Source organism: Pseudozyma hubeiensis, assembly GCF_000403515.1.
Source record: "Pseudozyma hubeiensis SY62 DNA, scaffold: PHS27, whole genome shotgun sequence".
Classification (NCBI taxonomy): Eukaryota; Fungi; Basidiomycota; class Ustilaginomycetes; order Ustilaginales; family Ustilaginaceae; genus Pseudozyma; species Pseudozyma hubeiensis.
The window spans coordinates 326,378-339,257 of NW_012133809.1; the positions used below are offsets into that span (position 1 = coordinate 326,378).

At 56.7% G+C, this 12,880-nt stretch overlaps 5 protein-coding genes and 2 non-coding genes across 7 annotated transcripts; 3 read left to right on the top strand and 4 right to left on the bottom strand.

Annotated features, from left to right (window-relative positions):
* Positions 1 to 189: 189 nt before the first annotated feature.
* Positions 190 to 483, bottom strand: PHSY_002707 (hypothetical protein; the record flags this gene model as incomplete). Its single annotated transcript, XM_012333329.1, has 1 exon — positions 190 to 483. The coding sequence occupies one exon, from the start codon at positions 481 to 483 to the stop codon at positions 190 to 192; it is 294 nt and encodes a 97-aa protein (XP_012188719.1).
* A 302-nt stretch (positions 484 to 785) lies between these two features.
* Positions 786 to 875, top strand: PHSY_007605. The gene has a single exon. It is a non-coding gene; the product is annotated as a tRNA-Ala (tRNA).
* A 1,102-nt stretch (positions 876 to 1,977) lies between these two features.
* Positions 1,978 to 3,951, top strand: PHSY_002708 (hypothetical protein; the record flags this gene model as incomplete). The annotated part of the gene is made up of 1 exon (XM_012333330.1): positions 1,978 to 3,951. The coding sequence occupies one exon, from the start codon at positions 1,978 to 1,980 to the stop codon at positions 3,949 to 3,951; it is 1,974 nt and encodes a 657-aa protein (XP_012188720.1).
* A 199-nt stretch (positions 3,952 to 4,150) lies between these two features.
* On the bottom strand, positions 4,151 to 7,813 carry PHSY_002709 (hypothetical protein; the record flags this gene model as incomplete). The annotated part of the gene is made up of 1 exon (XM_012333331.1): positions 4,151 to 7,813. The coding sequence occupies one exon, from the start codon at positions 7,811 to 7,813 to the stop codon at positions 4,151 to 4,153; it is 3,663 nt and encodes a 1,220-aa protein (XP_012188721.1).
* A 23-nt stretch (positions 7,814 to 7,836) lies between these two features.
* Positions 7,837 to 8,412, bottom strand: PHSY_002710 (hypothetical protein; the record flags this gene model as incomplete). Its single annotated transcript, XM_012333332.1, has 1 exon — positions 7,837 to 8,412. One exon carries the CDS (start codon positions 8,410 to 8,412, stop codon positions 7,837 to 7,839), a length of 576 nt encoding a protein of 191 aa, XP_012188722.1.
* Positions 8,413 to 8,505: 93 nt separating this feature from the next.
* On the top strand, positions 8,506 to 12,768 carry PHSY_002711 (hypothetical protein; the record flags this gene model as incomplete). The annotated part of the gene is made up of 2 exons (XM_012333333.1): positions 8,506 to 8,665; positions 9,575 to 12,768. 2 exons carry the CDS (start codon positions 8,506 to 8,508, stop codon positions 12,766 to 12,768), a joined length of 3,354 nt encoding a protein of 1,117 aa, XP_012188723.1.
* On the bottom strand, positions 8,643 to 8,756 carry PHSY_007606. The gene has a single exon. It is a non-coding gene; the product is annotated as a tRNA-Phe (tRNA).
* Positions 12,769 to 12,880: the final 112 nt, after the last annotated feature.

The window sequence follows — 12,880 nt, forward strand, 5'->3', positions numbered from 1 at the left end:
TGACGAGAGTAGAAGATGCCGCAAAGGGACAAGAGGTGTGCTTTGACGTGAGACGAACGCGGATGGCGACATCGACGACGGCGCGTGGCTTTGCGCAATTTGGCAGGCCGCGCGTTTTTTTAAAATATATTCTTCTCAGAAGAAGACTCGTTAGAGGGTCCAGCGGTGATTTATTGGAATTCAAGACCGTCAGTCCTGCGGTACCGCTGGAAGACAGCGTCGAGTAGATGCAATCACCGACTCATGACAGGTGCCGCTGCTGCCTTCGTTGCGGTGCTTGTGCGACCGTCTGGGTACCGCGACTGCACTGCCGGCACTGTGGTTCCCCAATGGAACTCCTTGAGCATCGTTGAATTGTGCTTTGCAAATCAATAAAGTCGAAACGTCATTGTCTACCAGGTAGTTGTTGCAACCCTCGGCCTCTGTTGGTATCAGGGAAAGGCAGTCAAGACTTCTCAGCTCATGTCCATCGTTGGAGGGCATATTTTACCGTCGACACCTTGAGCGATGCGGGCACACCCACCGAATGCGCGAGTCGGATTCCAGTATATTCGCAGAAGAACGTGTCAGAGAGCCGAGGATAGCGAGCTGCAAATGATCCGAAAGCACGCAATGCGGGGCTCACTTGGACCCTGATAGCGCTCCGTTTTTCGTGCCCTCTTTGCCGAGGCAGCGCTAAACTGGCACGCCATTCTATCGCAACTCACGTCAAAAATATTGATTGAGTCAAACCTTTCAACACAGGTGTCTATATATGTGCAATAAGAAGCGGAATCTCATCGATCGGGGGTTTAGCTCAGTTGGTAGAGCGTTCGCTTAGCATCTTGAGGTGTCTAACTTGCGAAAGGTCGCGTGTTCGACTCATGCAGTCTCCACTCCATTTCTTTTTTTGCCGTCATTTCGGAAGTCGTGACAACGACTATGTCTCTTAGTGAGGAGCGAACGGCCGAACGATTGGAAAGCTTTTGGCTTCCCGCATGCGAGGCCACTCATAGAAGGTCCCTCGCCTTACATCAGAACGGCGCCAGCTGGTACGACATCATTCTCTCGTCCTTACAGAAAGTGGCGACTGGAAGTCTATTTTATTCATATTTTTATTTCTCTGTACTTTTCAATTCTGATTTTAGTTCCTGTCGACACAACCGATGGGACACGTCAAACAGCGCCAAGGTTCTTTCATTACTCCAAGCTTTCTTCGGTCAAGCGTCTATCTACGCCGTGCTTGTGCAGATGCACCTACTGCTTTGGGACGTGAGACAGAGGCATCACATGGAGTCAACTAAGGACGGCTCGTTGGTTCTCGGGCGTGGATTTCCGTGCCACCTTCAGAACTCTACAGTACGTTTGCATGAGGGCTCTCGTGACTACGCCAGGTGACTTCGGCGTCCTGGATGAGCGCAGACTGCGAGACTTCATCAATGAAGGGCGTGACGATTCATGCAAAGGATCTCCCTGACAGATCGCATCCCAGCTTTGGTCGCCGCAATGCCGCCGCATAGAAGCCACTTCAACTCAAGCTCTCCTATGTTCCTGCCACTTTCCACTTTTGACCAAGTCAAACTCTACTGTGTCTCAGGCACGGACGACTCCAGCAACACATCCGCACAGTATGCTCGAGAAAGTATAAGTAACTCGGGGAGTCCATGCAACGTCCTCCTTCTTTTCCTTTGCGGCCCCCTTCTCCTATTTTCTTTCCTTGTACTGGTGTTGAACACCTGTTCCGTTTCTCTGCAATCCTTCCGTGTTCTCTCCTACTGTTCCTTCATCTCGATTCGAAACCCTTGGCTCTGGTAGCCTTTCAACATCACCTCCAACAAGCGACATCGAGGAAGAACGATTTGTTCATCGTCTACGACATACCGCCAATTCGTAAACGACAGGCCCGGCTTTGATAGTCTGCGTGCCAGAAATCCGAATCTTTTCTCTCGTTGCTTTCCTTTTTCCGCCCTCATCACCGTTGCTCCTTCCACGATCACCATGGTAGCCTCCACCAAGTTCGCCTCGCTGGTCGGTACCGTCACGCTTGCCTTTGTGCTAGCTAGCTCGCTCCACCCCGTCCGCACGGCACCTGTCGGTTCGATCAGAAGGCAAGATGCAACCAGCGACGCTGCTGCCGCCCCTGCACCAGCTGGATTCATCTCTGTCGCTCAGCCACAGATGACCGAGCAGGACATCTACGCTTTGGGAATTCCGGATGCTCCCGCCTCTTCCGCCAACACTTCCACTGCCGATTCTCAGCTGCAGCAGGTGCTTCAAGCTGCTTCTCAGGCTGCGCTGTCCACTTCGGACAAGACGTCCAGTATCATCAACCACTGGGACCCTACTCCGCCTGTAGCAGGTGCTACCGCTGCTACTCCGGCTACTGCTCCAGTGGCTGCTTCCAATGCGCAGATCCCCGCTTCGAACGTGACCATGACCGGGAACCCTAATGATGGAAGCTTGTATCAGCAGGTCGTTGGTACTCCGGCTGGGGCACCTGGTTCGACCGATGCCGCACTGAGCGGTAACGCTGATGATGGAGATGCGTACAGACAGATCGTCGCGGAGCAGATGCAGCAGTTCGGTGCGCAGGGGCTCCAAGCATCAAAGAGGCAAGAGCAACAGTCCGGTTTGGGACTGGGTGTTCCCACGCCATCCAGCGCGACGATGGTGCCCAACGCTGCTGTCCCTGAGGCTAGCGGTGCTGCTACCGCTGCAGACGCTAGTGCCAGCACTGCTACCAGTGCTGCACCTGCTTCGGCAAGTGACCTGGCAGGTGTGCCAGTTGCAGCTCCTGTACCCAGCGACTTCAGCACCCCTCCTACTGCTAGCCCAGCGGGAGACGCTGCTGTGCCAAGCGCGCTTTCGCCTTCTGTTCCTGCTGTTCCAGACCCGGTGAGCAGTGCTGTGCCTTCCACACCTGCTTTGCCCACGGGTGAAGTTCCTCCCGCACCTGCGCTGCCCACGGGTGCAGTACCCCCTGTCTCCGCAGCACCTTCTGTCTCTGCACCTGTCAGCGATGCTCCAGCCCTCCCCACTGGAGCAGTCACTGCAGTTCCCTCCCTCGCAGGTGGTCTGAAGGACGCATCTGACGCATCTGCGACCACCCTTCTACCCACGTCCGACGCCAACCCCACCGCCACCGCCGCCCCTTCCGCTGCCGTCGCCTCTGCTGCTGCCACCGGTGATCTCACCATGACAGTCACGCTTCCATCCCAAGCCCAACCGACCTCTCTCTCGAGTCTCGCCAACGTTCTCGCCAACAACCGCAAGGAGGAAACCGACGACGATGCTGATTGGAAGACCATGACCATCCTCGTTCCCGCTGATGCTTTTGGTGGCAACACGAAGGTCAATGCACCCATCAGCACTGCTTCTGCTTCGTCCACTGTCAGCGTCAGCGCGAATGAGAATGCCGTCTCGTCGAGCTCCGCCACTCCTACCGCTGCTCCGATCAACTTGTCATCGTTCTCGTCGATGAAAGCGCAAGCCACCCCGGCGGTTCTTACGATTCCTCTCACAGGCGTAATCGATGGAACGACCTACTCGACCATGCTCACGCTCACCGTCCCCGGCGGCGCCAAGACGTCCAGTCTCGCCGTCACAGACAAAGTCGCTACCGCTACCGCAAGTGCCACCGCTAGCTCCGCCAAGCCATCCTCCACCACCTCAGTAGATCCCAGCTACATCAGCCCCGAAGACACTCCCCCTCTCCTCAGAAGCTCCAGCACCGCAAGCACCCCCGCTGCAACCGCTACCGCTTCCCCCAGCAACAGCAACAACGACGACGAGTGTGACGACACAGACGACGCTGATTCTGCACAGGTGACTCCGACTGCGGGAGGAAAGAGCCTCATGACAAAGGTCTGGGATTGGGTCACCGGTAAACCTCTCAACGAACGCGACTTCCTCGACGACTACGGTATCGACTACGACGACGACGAGGAGGAGTTCTACGATGCTCAGCAGTAGAGAATTTCCGACAACACCAACACATTCGACCCCATTTTTGATATCGTCACACATGTAAACAGTTCACCCCCAGGAGATCAACACATCTTTTGCAGAAGAAACGGAATTTTCATCAGGTTGATTTCAGACCAACGGTCACTCTCTCCCCACAAGTCTGTGCTTCATACTTTATCGCCTTGAACGACCCGATAGCTACCTTTCACTGCTGCTGTACACCACCCAGCAACCGATTTGGATCCTGCAACGCCGTGATCAGATCTACCGCTGCCGTCGGGTGGTAATCCGCCAACTGGCCGGAGAATCCCGTCACGGCGCCCGGGTTGAAGGTCTTGAAGAACTCGTTCCACTCGTTGAATCCTTCAGAAGCTACGGGCATGGAAGCCCAGAAGGTGGAATCGTAGGCATTGATCATGTGCATGGCTTGTTGCATCATGTGCTGCTGCTGCTGCTGCTGCGACGCGAGCAGCTGACCGTGGTCGGAGGGGGTAGCGTATACAGGGTTTGATGCGTATGGCGCCTGTGGCGGTTGTATTGAGTGAGGATCTGCCATGTTAAAGTCAGATGGATTGGAGGGAAAAGTACCGTTCAAGGACATCGCTCCGTTGCCCAAATCGTGGTCGTGGTATACCTGCTGGTTGTCCGGGTGAGTCGAGCGTAGGCGCTGGTGCTGGGCGTGCCCTTCTCTGTCCAGGTTGGACGAGAAGCCAGAGTCATGGTGAGCCGGGGAGATCTGCGACTGCGTATCAGCTGAGCCATTGCCTTGGTGCTCAAGCTTGACGCCGGCACCCGAGGGGAATGACGTTGTTCGATGTACGTCCGAGTTAGTAATGAAGTGTTGCGCCGTCGAAGGGCTCGATGGGCTCCGCCTGGCTTGAGCGCTCGCAATGCACAAATTGCGTAGTACAGCAACATGATGCGATGCACTCTGCCACGTCGGTCCAATACGTTTGAGATAGCGAACACATTGTGCGAGATACCTAGCGCTAGTCTTGACCAGCTCTGAAGAACCTTCCAGCTCTGCTTCGGTCACGCGGTGTGACTCAGAATCGCCAACGCCGGCACGTGCATCAACGTCGTCGCCCCGGCCAGGAGGTGACATCGCATTGTCCAATGGCCTGGAATCTCTTCGATTCCAGACAGACGACTGGCGAGCTTTGAAGACCACGACGCTCTTGCTGGCGGCCAAGGCGGCATGGATGGTTGCGGCTTGGAAGATGATGTACACCCAACTGCTCGAAATCTTGCGGATGCGGAACGAAGAACCATATACGTGCAAGATGTCGCAAACTTCTTTTGCCGCTGCATTGCAGATGTCGAGGCCAGCTGGTTCAGGCGTATCATCCTGAGCAGCCAAAGAGGACCGAACCTCTGCCTTGACCGCGCTCGTAATCCTCTCGTCGTCGACTGCAATGGACGCGGGCTCGTCGGAAGCGCATCTTGCTCTCTGAGATTGAGTCGAGTCTTTGAGTCTTGGCACACGTGGACGATGCAACAGGATTAAGCAAATGCAATACCATGATCGCATGGTGAGAATTTGCGGCGGCAGGCCTCGATGCGCCTCGCCTTCCTTGCGATCAGCGGACCCGCGAGGATCCGGCCCGGAAGAAAGAAGCTCGGACGAGAGCCAGGTGCCCGACCATTTGAGGTGTTCGGGCAGACTGGCGCGCCAGTTGTTCAACCGCTCGTTGAGGGCAAGCAACGCCTGACAGTCAGATGTCCCTCCAGTACGGCGACGATCACGTTTCGCCTGAGGACTATAGACTTGCTCGAGAATGCGCTCGAGGATGGACATGACCTCGGCCCAGGCTTTGAAGCTGCTGAGGGCGTGCACTTTGACGCCCTCGAGGTAAGGCAGCTGAGCTTTGTCGACAAACTTGCGCGTGGTCTCGTTGAGCCAAACGTCGTATTCGTCAGCTTCCTGAACAGATGGCCAATCTGCCTCGACTTCTGCGCTACGCAGCTGAGCAGGCTTGTCGAGCGCGGTCGAAAGGATCTTATCAACAATGTAGCAAGCCCAGAACACTCGCAATCGTTCTTGCGCCTGCGCGGAGGACTGTGGCGATTGGTCTCTGCCATCGACAACCTTGGTGTGATGACTTGCATGAGAAGCGGAGGACGAAGGCTGGGTGGTACAGCGATGAAGGTTCATGTCGAGGGCCATTCGACAAGCAATGCCGCCAAAGTGGAAAGCGCTCGAAGTGTCGCCACATCCGAGTTCAATGACGGCAATGAGGATGGCAGCTTGGATGGTACCGATATCCTGAGTGAACTTGCCTTCCAAGATGCGAGTCTTGACGCGGTGGACAAGGTGGTCACGCAGCTCGTTCGCATTATACGCTTGCTCGGACGATTGAGGCGAATCGGCGTACAGCATCTCCAAGACGGGGTTGGAGCTCTGCTGATCACCATGGGAGGCCGAGTCGTGGTAGGCATCAAAGGTGTTGGAAGCAACGGCGAGCATTGCTTCGAACAAGATGGGACGTGACTGCTTGAGCGAGTGCAGAGAGGCGAAAGAAGGTAGATATATGATGGGCCAGTGTGGGTGCACAAAGGTCTGGTAGATATCGAGGAGGCGCTGGGTGATGTGAGGCGGCAGACGATCCTCGAGATGCATCTTGTGGGACGAAGAGGTCTGCAAACGATCAGCAGCGCCGGAGCTAGGACGGCCTTGGTGGTCGAGCCAATGAGAGCCTGGAGACGAGACTTGGGAGCGGGAGAAGGAGGACAGAGGGCCGCGCGGCGAAGATGGGCGCGAGCCGTTGTACCAGCTTCGTTGGGGCATCCCGGTCGAGGCCGGGCTGCGATCGTTTGAGGTGGAGGTGAAAGCGTCAGACGATTCGAAGGCTTGGTGACGCGCGGATGAGGCACCATGAGCCGTCGAAGGTGGCGTGACGAGGGAGGGCTCTGCGAATCTGCTTGCCGATACCGGATGACGACTCGAGAGGGTGGATGATGAGGACAGAGTCGAGATGCGGTCATAGAGGGAGGTTGCAGGCGGATGGTGGGCGGTAGGAGCTTCGTGGTGTTGGCCACTGGAATGCAAGCGTGATGTGGAATATGCCTGCGACGGAAATGAGGCGGTTGATCGAGCGAGCGGCGAGCCGGACGCTGTGCGATCTTGCATAAGCTGCGACCCGGACTCGATGGCGGAAGCGTGAGCGGACGGCATGAGGTGATGCAATGCTTGAGGCGAGGTGCGATGATGGTCGCGCCCGGGTCTCTGAAGAGGATAAGCATCGAACTGATAGGGTGCAGACGAGGGGTGAGGATGAGCGTTGCGAGTTCCGGGGGCAGACGGCAACCAAGCGTGACCAGTATTTTGACGATCTGGTGGTATTGATGGCTGCAGATGTGACTGCAAGTGGGGTGGCGACCGCGGCCGTGTCATGGGAGGGTCATGTGGCGCATGATAGGAAGCCGACGGAGTCCTGTCCCGCGCAGCGTAATGTGCATCGGAGGATGTTCTTGAGTCAGAAGACTGAGCGTGAGGTTGAACGTGCGGTTCGGGAGGGTGTTCATTATTGATTGTACGACGAGGTGACTCGATGCCGGAAAGAGTGGACCCAAATCCGTTGGATGACGGCGATGCTCGCGACGGCATAGGAGTGGCTGAGGACGAGAGTGGGACATCGTACGATAGATCTTTGGCCTTCCTTTTGCGACCGCCTCTTGGATCGCAACCTTTTGGTGGACCACGCTTGTTCTGGACACCGTATTCGCAGACGATGGACTCTTTCAAGCACTTGCTGCATGGCTGCATACCGTCGCACTTGACTTTGCGACGGGAGCAATGCTTACAAGCTCGACTGGATCGAATGCGGCCTGCTTCGTGCGGACTCGACTTTGATTCCGGTGGCGACATGGTAGGTGACATTGCTGACGACGTCAGCAGCAGACCGAGCCGAACGATTGGTGCTGTGTAGCAAATGGCGAAGCGGCAGCCTTTGTGCTTGAGGAGACAGCCGCGTCACGACCAGCAAGCTTATGAGACTTGCATGGTGTAGCCGTATAGTTGGCAAGGAGGTGATACCTCAGGGACGGCTCGAGCTGCGATGCCGTGTCGAGCACTGAGCAGGATGAGTGCAAAGAGTCAGCAGCTGTAGTGGCAGCGTCGTTCTGCAGGGAGAACAGAGTGCTAGAACCGTCAAGATTGACCGAATCGATTGTCGGAGCAGCCGTCTGCAGGGCTTGGATGTGACTGGCGCAGGAATCGTAGGGAGAGAGGGTGATGGCGAAGATACAATGGTGAGAGGAGAGGTTGGGCAACTCAAGCTCAGACGGCGTAGTGCGGTTGGAGCTCACGCCGAAAATCCGAAGATGCTCGGGGTCCCACTTCCTGGTTTTGGACGAAATGACGCTGCCACGCCTCCTGCGCATATTCCGTACAGTGCATCGGAACATCCGGCGGAGGAGCCGACATTCAGCGAGCCTCGAATCGAAGCTTTCTCCTGACTTGCGCATCTGCACCTGATCCCGCTAGCGGCCATGCTATCATCACTGCAATCGTTGCAATCGACTATGCAGAATCGCCTTTGGCCAGGCTGGGAAAACCAAATGGTGTACAGCATAGCCGGACCCTGCAGCGAAACATCGGTCCCCGTTCTTGCATGCATCGTCGGCCTCTATTCGTCACCGCTTATCGGCTATCAGTCCCCGCTGAATTTACGGAAAAAAAAAGAATGCAAAAAGAATGCTCCTTACCTGGGTCGAACAGGTGACCTTTCGAATAGCGGATAGGACGGGATCCTAGCTGCGAAGAACTGAAATCTTCAGTCGAACGCTCGTACCAACTGAGCTAAAGAAGCGGATGTTACGGGACGACAGATTTGCCATCATATACCGTGTTTAGAGATAGTCGAACGTGGATGCATTGCAAGGTCGGGTACCTTTGCCTTGTTAAGACATGATTGATGATCGAAGGCTGCAAAAGGTCAAGAGCTGACGATGGGTTGCTTCTGGTGAACCCTGTCGAAGAAGAATCAGGGTTCTTGACGGAAACGCAAGCCCAACAAGCCAGTCAATCGAGTTCTATCCGACAACCGATCCGACTTCTGGACACGCTCGGTTGGCTGATAAGTTAGCGGACGAGCTCGATTTCAGAATTCAGTTCGACCTTCGTGTTACCCTTGTCGCGATTGCTCGTCCTTGTTCTCCCTGATCTCCTCGACCCGTATCGCTGCGACAAGCAATCCGCCCCTCGGCTTCTCCGAGCGACTATCTCAGTCGGCACGGACAGCAGGTCTGTCAAGTCCTAGCTTCATCCATCTTCATCTGTTGCATCGCAACCACGTCCAACGCTGATTCTAATCCTCGCTTCTGCACTCGGCATCATCCGACAACGAGCTCGCAGCGTATGCCTCGTCGCAGGTAGATTCGGTCTCTGCCACCCTTCCAGACTCTCCTCTGTCCCCGGAACCGCCCACGGCGACCCTTAGATGACCTACATCGACGCTCGTCTGCGCCCATCTTGCCACCCACCTCCTGAGCCCACCAAACCTTGAGCAAAGCCTCACCCATCTCGACCCTCACGCCAGGTTCGAGCCTGATGCCGCAAGCGCTCATCGTCTGGACCCACCATACTGTTCACGCCCAAGAGCCTAATCGCGGCCCCGCTTCCTTGCAGAGCGGCCTCGTCCCCTCCTACCAGCGGACGGCTTCCTCGCGATTGCACCAAGCACTTGCTTCTGCGCCATTCCGGTGCTCTACACACCATCTGCATCGTTCTCTCGCAAGCACCTCTTTCGGCGAGGGCACGTTTACGATCGTACATCCGAGTTTCCTTCAGCAGACATCATGTCGTCCGCTGATGCTGCCGATTTTGGCTTCAAGCGCTTCCGCGTGGCCAAAGCCTGCGTTGTTTGTCGCTTGCGCAAGACAAAGTGCAACGGCGAGCAACCGTGCGACCGATGCAAGGCCCACTCGGCGGAGTGCAAGTACGAAACCATCGAGTCTCCGCTGCCAAAGCGCATCGGCCGAACCGGCTCAAATTCATCCATACCTAACGCCAACCGCTCGTCGCAACCAAGGGACGACAACGATGATGCCAACAGCGACGACGCATCCTCCGCTCCCGCTTCTGCCGCCGATGCTGTCGCAGAGGCACGAGCTGCAAAGCGGCAGAAGCGTGCCATGATCGATCAGATTGCCGACCGACGATGGGGCGATCGGTTGCCTTCGCGGTCCAACAATAGCCGCAAGTCGGGCTATGTGCAACATCACCTCGAGCTGTACGCTTCGGTCGAACAGGATGAACCTACAGATCACGATCCAGATCTGCACACCGAGGACGGCATCCGTGCTCACGATCAGAACACCGGCAACATGCAATTCTACGGATTCACCTCCAATTTCAACTTTCAGCACCGCTTGGCACAGACGGTCGAAGCACTCAGACTGCGCGAACAGCATCAGCATGCAAGCAGCAGCACATCACGGGTTAATGGAAGCCACGACGCACCTCTCGGCGCTTCCGACAGAAATCGGCGCTCCCACTTGCCGGAAAGTATGAAGATTTGGGGTCACCAGGACATCATCTTTCGACAGTCGCCATCCGAAAAGAGCTTTCCCACCCTCGATGCCTGCCAAGAAGCCGTCGGAGACTCGACCTTTTTGCCTCCGTCCATCGTCGACCGCTTCATCGAGAACTACATGACCCTCATCCAGCCCCAGCTAGGCGCGGTTCCCAAACGACAGATCGTTAAATGGGTCAAAGATGCCAAAGCGCTCGGCCACCTCTCGCGCGGCTTTTCTGGAGTCCCCTCCATGGCTGCCTCTGGCCCAGGCAATCAGGGCAAGCTTCAGCCGGGCCAATCAGGTCAGAAACCTGGCCCCGCTCCTATGCGTACCAACGAGCTAGCGGCACTCTATGTCGTCCTCGCGCTGGGTGCCTTGATGGATGAAGGTGACTGGGAGGACTGCTTTGCCCCGGTATCGCTGACCCGAGAAGGCGCCATCGCGTGCGCCACAACACTGTTCCTGCTCGCCAAGAAGCGGCTCGAAGAGATTGTCGAGAATTCGAGCATCCAGAGTGCACGATGTCTCGTCCTCATGAGCTTCTTTTCGCTCCAGTGGTCTAGCCCCAACGTTGCCTACCTGTACATTGGCTACGCAGCGCGCATGTGCATCTCGATCGGTCTCCATCGTGAGACTTTTCACTCCCCGGGCAATCCACGGAGCGCCGAGCATCGGCAGCTCTGGTGGACCTGCTACGGCATCGAGAGGATGATCTCGACGTGGTTCGGCCAGGCTTCTGCCATCCGCGACGATGATGTTTCGGCACGCCTGCCACAGCCGGACAACTCGTACGACGCCTATCTGCTTGTCTATGCGCAGATTGCACGCGTGTGTTCCGACATGGGCAGGCTCTCGGCCAACCCGCCAGCCAACGCACACGATGTGTTGCTCGCCTCGGAACGCATGGAAGCCGAGATGCTGCGCATTCGACACGATGCTCCCAAAGAGCTCGCCATCGGGCTGCGCGACGGCTTCAATCGCGACGCTGACGACGATTCGGATTCGTCCGATCTGGTGGTGCGACGATACTCTGTCACTATCCTGTGGTGGTACTTGCGTCTGCTCATTCACAGCCCGCTCGTCATTTTTGCGCTCTATTGCCGCTCCATCGGCACCGATATTCCGCGCAGCGTGCTGGACAAGACGCACACGTCTGCGCGTGCTGGGCAGCAGATTATCGACGCCATCTCGAACGCGAGAAGCGACATGCCACGGCCCGGTCTGGACAACATGCGTTTCGGCAGCTTCTATCTCGATTCGGCTTGTACCATAGTCCTGGCAGCCATTCTGTGCGAGCCAAGCAATCAAGAGTTGGCGTTTGGCTACCTCGCAGCTATTGACAGGGCTATCAAGTACCTCGAGAAGAAGGAGCGTATCTACGCCGATCACGGCACTACAGCCTCACTGCACAAGGCAAGAGACCTGGTGGTTTTGGCAAGACAGGTAGTGCGCGCAGCAGCAGGACAGTCGGCCAGCTCAAAGGTGCACGATCAGCAGAACGCAGCACGTGGCAGGTCTGCAGCTAGCACTGTGTCGGCCAATGGTACGGCTCACGCGACGGGCATCGCTACAGATGCAAGCGGCAGAGCATCTCAGGTCGGCATCAGTCGTCCGACGTCCACCTTCTCCACCAGCTCTGAGCGCGGCACAGCATCAGCAGATGCTGATGGCATCGAAATTGACGGTCAGAGCGGCGCCAAAGACGGAGCGGGGGCTCTGCGCCGGAACCCATTCCCCAACCATTTGGACGGTGAAGCTAGAGGACACAGAGGCTCACCGAGCGACCTGTCTGTCTCGTCGCTACTCGGTCCCACCCCAACTACTTCTGGCACAACCTACAGGCCTCAGTCGAGCACCACCTCTCCAGCAGCGGCCATGGGATCTGAGCCAGCACCCGTCGAGGGGAAAAGCTTTGCAAACGAGCGCGACGAATGGATGCAGTACTTCCTATCCAACTTTGACTGGCTCTCTCAGCCTACCGGCACCACACCTCAAGCTGTTCAACTCAACAGCAACGGCACCAACATGTCGCCTGCCTTTAGCGCAGCAGGTACGCCCGATACCGTGGGCAGGTTCTTCCAGAATCAGCTGGCTGGCAAAGGAGGTATGCCCATGGTATCGCCCGGACTGAGTTCGCCTGGAAGCGCCGGTGGAGCGGCGTCGTTGAGCGACTTGGATATTGGGTTACTGATGGGAGGAGTGAGTGTCATGGAAGGCGTCACGGATCTCACTGCGAATGGTCCTGCTGCGGGAGCTGGGGATAGCAGCGGTGGGGATGTTCCTCAAAGTCGATTCCAATCATGACTCAATGAGTTGCATGCAAAGGAGGAGTCGGAATCTTCATATTGATGGTCTGTGTGTGTGGGCTGGCCGGGAAGAGTGATCCGAACGCTGTGCACTTCAAGGAGCGAAGTTT